The sequence below is a fragment of the Elephantulus edwardii genome, unplaced genomic scaffold (genome assembly GCF_000299155.1).
Source record: "Elephantulus edwardii isolate Elephantulus edwardi_28Jun2011 unplaced genomic scaffold, EleEdw1.0 scaffold00129, whole genome shotgun sequence".
NCBI lineage: Eukaryota > Metazoa > Chordata > Mammalia > Macroscelidea > Macroscelididae > Elephantulus > Elephantulus edwardii.
Window position 1 is genome coordinate 5,315,729 of NW_006399879.1, and position 6,697 is coordinate 5,322,425.

General features: G+C 53.2%; 1 protein-coding gene across 2 annotated transcripts in view; it reads right to left on the reverse strand.

Annotated features, from left to right (window-relative positions):
- The window catches only part of ZFYVE28 (zinc finger, FYVE domain containing 28), a 75,921-nt gene that overhangs the window by 38,402 nt on the left and 30,822 nt on the right, over positions 1–6,697 (reverse strand). Inside the window, exons 4-5 of one of the 2 annotated variants that reach the window (XM_006893607.1) lie at positions 3,782–3,871; positions 3,155–3,244 (exon numbers count right to left, since the gene is read on the reverse strand). In XM_006893607.1, the coding sequence (XP_006893669.1) occupies positions 3,155–3,244; positions 3,782–3,871 (180 nt within the window). The remainder of the gene's footprint in view (positions 1–3,154; positions 3,245–3,781; positions 3,872–6,697) is intronic. The other variant, XM_006893608.1, reaches the window with a different exon arrangement.

Below are 6,697 nucleotides of genomic sequence, written 5' to 3' on the forward strand. Positions count from 1 at the left end.
GTCATTTTCTTCAAATTCAGTATGGCCTCACTGAGATGACGGCCTTGAAAGACAGTAAAGTAACAAAATGATGTGAACGCCACTGGAGGGGACAGGGACACGGATGAAGTTCAAGGAGTCGCCTCAAAACTCCTGTTTTCACTCCTTCATCTTCACCTTGAGAAGTGCAGTCGAATCAAGTACGACTCCTAGTGACAATGAACGACAGATGTGAACACTGTCCTGTCCTGCTGTCCGCACCGTCTCTGTCACACCTGAGCCCGTCTCTGTCACACACGCTTTAATCCACCTCCTTGAGGGTCTTCCTCTCCTTCACTGACCCTCCACCTTTCAAGACCCCTTCAAGACTCTGTCCTAGCAACATGCCCAGAGTGTGAAGCTTTGTCCCCCTGGCCCCTAAGGAGCTCTCTGGCTGCACTTTCTCCCAGATACATCTGCTTGTTCTTTTGGAAGTCATGGAATACTCAGCACTCTCCAACATCACAACTCCTAAGTGTCAATTCTTCTGTCATCCTTATTCACCGTCCAGCTCTCAGATGCAGAGCAGGTGACTGGAAAGACTATGGATTGACTCAAGGGCACCTTAGTCTTTAAACTGACATCACTGCTCTTTAGGACACTGAAGAGGTCCCTGGCAGGAGACCTTGCCAATTCTGTCTCCAGATCTCCTGACTGCTTGTACCAAGGGTACTGATTGTGGATCCAAGTAAGATGAAATCATTGACAACTTCAATGTTCTCTCCATCCATCGTGATGTTGCCTCTTGGCCCGGTGGTTAGCATGTTTGACTTCTTCGACATGAGATGGGACCCACTGTGAAGGCTGTAATCCTTAATCTTCTGCAGCAAACACCTTCAGTCTCCCTCACTTTCAGCAAGCAAGGCTGCATCATCTGCATAAGGCAGGTTGTTGATTCTTCCTCCAATCCGGATGTCACATTCTTCTTCACAAAGTCCAGCTTCCTGAATAGTCTGCTCAGCATACAGTTATTGTTGTTGATGGCCTTCGAATCGAGCACGACTCATAGCGACTTTTATGAACAAAAGGCCTGAAGCCCCTCTACAACTATGGACATTTATCGAAGTTTGTAGAGTTTCCAGAGGCTTGTTATTTAGAAAGTGGATGCCACTCCTGCTTCCAACGTACAGATGAGGAGGTCTCAAATCTGGTCATTGAGAGATAAGAATCTAACCCCCTCCCGCCGAGCTGGGTGTAACAGCGCCGCTGCAGGACACAGCACACCTGCCCACAGGGATTGCAAGGCCATCAATCTTCACAGAAGCACACTGCCTCCTCTCTCTCCCATGGAGCGGCTAGGAGGTTTGAACCACTGACCTTTTGGTTAGTGTCTGAAAATACGGTTGTACCGTCGAGAGCCGCTGAGAGGATTCTGCCGCCCAGTGACCCCCCATCAGGCTTCCCAGGTGATTCCAGCCTCCGGAAGACCTGCTGGGGGAGCTGGGAGCTCGACGGCAGTGAGCAAGCGGGCGGCGGCACCGCGCCACAAGCAGACGGTCATCCTCTCTCAGAGCGTCTGCTGGGTGTGAACTGACCTGTCCATCCCAACAACTGACACTCCACCCACCAGGGCTCCTCCCAGTCGGCTGCCGGCTTTGTCTCCCTAAGAACACCATTCTACGTGCCGCTGGGCAGTACCTGCGAGTGTAAAGTACTCTGCTAAACCAGGTCGGCAGCTGACACAGAACCAGAACCTGCGGTGGTTTGTGGGTGCGTGTGTCCGTGTGCCGGGAGGGACATTTTCAGTAACTGTTGTTGTTGTTGGGTACTGTACAGTTGGAATCAACCCACAGCTGGGTTTCCAGAGACAGTTAATCGCACAGAAGAAGCCTGTCCAGCTGGTGGATATGAACCGTGTGCCATTGAGATTGCAGGGCAGCTTCTTGCCGTGAGGCCACCAGTGCTCCCTTTTTTAGTAGCCGCTGAGTGCCGTCAATTCTGACTCCAGCGACTCTGCAGGTGAGAGGCGACCCGCCCCATGGGGCTTGCACAACAAATCTTTACAAACACAGACGACCTCTTCACTGGAGCAGGTGACAGGCAGCCCTGGGGTCAATAACCCAGTACCTGCCCCACCGCACCACCAGGGCCTGTAACCCTGCTGTCGGTGGGTTTTGAAGGGTGGTGTGACATGACCCCCGCCCCACACTCTTCTGATTTATTCACCACAACATCCTACTGAAGAGAATGACCATGGGGGCCAGCCAGGAACAGCTGACCAGCGGTGGGGTGGAGGAGCTGACCATGGACCCCTCCAGAGGTTGACCAGCTCACAGAGCCCAGGCAGGGTCAAGGCAGGGGGCTTTCACGCAAATCCACAGACACGGGGCTGGAGCCAGTATGTCCAAAGGCCGTCCCACTCAATCAGCACTTCCAAAATCCTGTCCAAGCCCCCAGTGCCTGCTTCCAGCCCTTCCCGAGGCAGACAGACCACCATCTGGGGGTGGCGGAGGGGGACGTGGGGCTGTCCAGGTCCCAGGTGAAGAAGGGCCTTGCTGTCCTCCTGCAGGCTGCGTCAGCCCTGGTCTGCTCCACTCTCACCCACGGCTTCCGGGAGGGGTCCAGGGACAGCCTCGGGGCCCTGCTGTGACACCCAGGGTCCTGGTTCCCCGTGGCTCTGCAGGGAACTCCCTACCATCCCTGCCGAGCCCAGTCCTGGCCCCGTGTCCACCACAACCATCCCAAGTCACTGTGCTGGTGACCACCTGTCCACCTGCTGTTGGCTGGACTCGGGGTTCCCACTCTCTGTCCAGCTCCACACCTGCCCCAGGCCCCTTCACACAGCACCCCGCAGCCCACCACGGCCCCCCTCGTCCCCATCCCCACTCTGCTCATCAGTTGAGGGACAGACCTCGGTCTGGGAGTCAGGGTGTCACCAGGCCCACAGTGGACTCTGCCACTGAGCCTCTGGGTCTCGTCTTGCTTTGAGACACTCAGCAAGTGACCATCTGCCCTGTCACCCACTGAGGACTGACAGTGGGCCTGATGGGGACAGCTCAGGTGGGACCTGACCACTCTCCCCAGGTGTAACTGTCCCATGTCAGCACACAGAGGGGACAGGCATGGCCAGCGGAGATGGACAGTCCCACCCGGTATCATGAGGATGAAGGCCTGGCCGAGACAGAGGGACACTCACCACACGATGGCCAGCCTGGGGATGGTGAACATGAGGGCTGGTTCGTAGTCATCGATCATGTCCTGAGTCAAGTACCCGAAGTCCAGGGCTCTGTTGGGGAAGAGAGACCATGAGCAGGGCAGCTGGGCCACCTCGCGCAGCGTCCACAGGGCAAAGCCGTGTCAGGGAACACAAGCCTGGGGCCACGCCTGGGGCACGTGGGGGGAAGCAGGCAGCCTGTGTCCATACCACGTGGACACAGAGGGAGGGGTACGTACACCTGTCCACACCAGGTGGACATGGAGGGAGGGGGCACACCCAGTGGATGCTGTGGGAGGAATCCCAACCAAGCTGTGTCCACGCTGTGGGGACAGGTCAGGAGGGGGTGTGTCCTGGTCGAGCTCACGCTCACCTGTGTCCACAGGGCAAACGCAACTGTGTCCACGGCGGTGGACAGGCAGCAAGGGGACAGGCACAGCCTCGCCCACGCCTGAGGCATATCAGGAGCACAGTCCCTACAAAGGACCGTCACCCTGACCTGTCCCGGAGACTCTGGAACGCTCTGCCCGACCTTCCCCATCTGGCCACCTGTCCAGGGAGGGGAGCAGCAGGGGGACCCCTACTGGTGGTGGCCCAGCCTCTCCTCACCTCTCCACAGTCTCACAGAACAGGACGATGACCTCCTGCTGCACGTAGTACTCCCGGGGGGACTTCACAGGCACCATGGCTGAGACGTAGCTGCGGGCACGCCCAAGCGTCCAGTTACACGGGCTGGACTGGACCACACACACACACACACACCCCTGCCCCCACTGTGTGACCTCGGCTTCCCGTTACGTGATCACAGGTGAGTGGACGGATGGCCGAGCGGCCGTGACTCCCACCGTGGGCAGTGTGGGACACAGCGCCTGCACCAGGCGGGCACACTGTGCATGGCCACAAAACCACCGAGACGCACCAGTGGGATTCCCAGCCGACACCCCGGTGGGAACGCTCTTTTCCTTCCCAGGTAATGGATTCCTCTGAAACTCTGTTCCCATAAAAGCAGAACAGAAAAGCTCAAAGCAGGAACGAAGCGAAATCCCAGGATCCCCCTCCAGAGTGAATCACCCGGGGCGTGTGGCAGCACCAACATTTCAGGGGAAACAGCTGCTAGTAGTCAAGACCCTGGGCCTGACTCTCACCTGGGCCGCCTCGAGGGCCCTTATGTCTGAGGGACAACAGAGAAGGGGGCACCTGTGGAGGGGGGGAGCAAGCACGTGGACATGTGGGTTCCTGTCTCATGAGGGGTCAACTTCAGCGCGAGGCGAGGCGGCAGCAGCGGGGGTGGGGAGAGGGGAGGCAAGTGCAAAGTGGGTCATTACTATTCAACGTGTCAAATCTATCCATAAGGCATATAAAGAAGAATTTCCTGAAACAATGTATGAGTAAGAGCCTGTGGAAGGAAGAAGTTCAAGCTGTCCTGAAGAATTGGCAAGGCCCCAGGAATTGATGGTATACCAACGGACATATTTCAACAAACAGATGCTGCCCTGGACGTGCTCACCAAGTTATGCCAAGAAATCTGGAGGACAACCACCTGGCCAACTGACTGGAAGAGATTTATATTTGTTCCCATTCCAAAGAAAGGCGACCCAACCGAGTGCAGAAATTATCAAACAATATCACTGATATCACATACAAGCAAAATTCTGCTGAAGATTATCCAAAAAGGACTGGAACAGCACATCAGCAGAGAACTGCCTGAAGTGCAGGCTGGGTTTCAAAGAGGCTGTGGTACTAGGGATATTGTAGCTGATGTTAGATGGATCTTGGCTAAAAGCAGAGAATACCAGAGGAATGTCTATCTGTGTTTCATTGATTATGCAAAGGCATTTGACTGTGTGGATCATAACAAACTGTGGCTGACTCTGAGAAGAATGGGAATCCCAGAACACTTGATCGTGCTAATGAGAAACCTATACTTGGACCAAGAGGAAGTCATCAGAACAGAGCAAGGAAACACTGCATAGTCCAAAATTGTTAAGGGTGTACGCCAGGGATGTGTCCTATCTCCATACCTTTTCAACCTGTATGCAGAATAGATTATATGGGAGGCTGGGCTCTATGAGGAGAAATGTGGCATCAGGATTTGTGGAAAAGTCATTAACAATCTGCGTTATGCAGATGACACAAACCTGCTTTCTGAAACTGAGGAGGACCTGAAGCGCTTGCTGCAGAAGGTCAAGAACTGCAGCCTTCAATATGGATTGAAGCTCAACATCAAACAAACAAAAATTCTCATCAGTGGGCCAACTGGCAGCATCATGATAGATGGTGAAGAGATAGAAATTGTGAACAGCCTAAGTTTGCTTGGCTCTACAATCAACACACTTGGTACCAGCAGGCAAGAAATAAAAAGGCGAATTGCAGCATTGGGAAAGTCTGCCATCAGAGACCTCTCCAAATTACTGAAGAGTGATGATGTCAGTTTGGAGACTAAGGTGCACCTGATCCAGGCCATGATCTCTGCAACTACTTGCTATGCATCGAAAAGCTGGGCAATGACTAGGGATGACAGAAGGAGAATTGATGTCTTTGAGCTGCTGTGCTGGAAAAACGTGTTGAGTATACCATGGACTGCTAGAAGAACAAACAAATTCATCCTGGAGAGGGTGAGACCAGGCTGCTCCTTGGAGGCAAGGATTCTAAGCTTCATCTGACATACTTTGGACATGCTGCAAGGTGGGACCTGTCCTTGGAGAAGGACATCATGCTTGGGAGGGTGGAGGGACAGCGCAAGAGAGGAAGACCCTTGATGAGATGGATTGACTCAGTGACTGGGGTAAAGGGGTAGGTGTGTTGGAGACAATAAGATTGGCACAGGACAGAATAGGTTTTAGGAATGCTGTACATAGGGTTGCTATGAGTTCATGGTGACTCAATGGCACATAACAACAACACAATACATATGAACGATGCATGTTGATGTGGATGTGAGGGGTGTGTTTATGGACAGGGTGCACGTGTGGGGCATGGATGTGTGTGGGTTATATGTGCATGTATGCATGGTGTGTATACCTCTGGTGGCTGTGTGTGCCATGCGCGTGTACGGCATGTGTATAGATGTTTATGTGTTGTGTGTGTACGCGGGTTTACATATATGTGTGTGGTGTGTACACCGGTGGTATACGTGTGTGATGTGCATATATGTATGGAGGATCTATGAGTTAAGTGTCTGTGTGCATGGATTTTGTATATATGTATGGTGTGTGTATCTATGACACGTGTGTATGTGGTGTGTACCTCCATGGGGGTGTATGTACATATATATGTGGTGTATGTGTGTGAGATACGTATATGTTTGTATGGTATATATACACGTATGTGGTATGCACATGCATGACAGGTTTACAGGGGCTGTGTATATGCCTGTGGCATGTGGATGTGTGGTGTACATATATGCATGAGGCGTGTGTGTGTGTGTGGTGTGTACATGTACAGGGTGTGTGATGTATACGTGTATGGGGCACACATGTGGGTTATGTGCAAATACACATGTGGTATGTAGTCATGACAGATGTG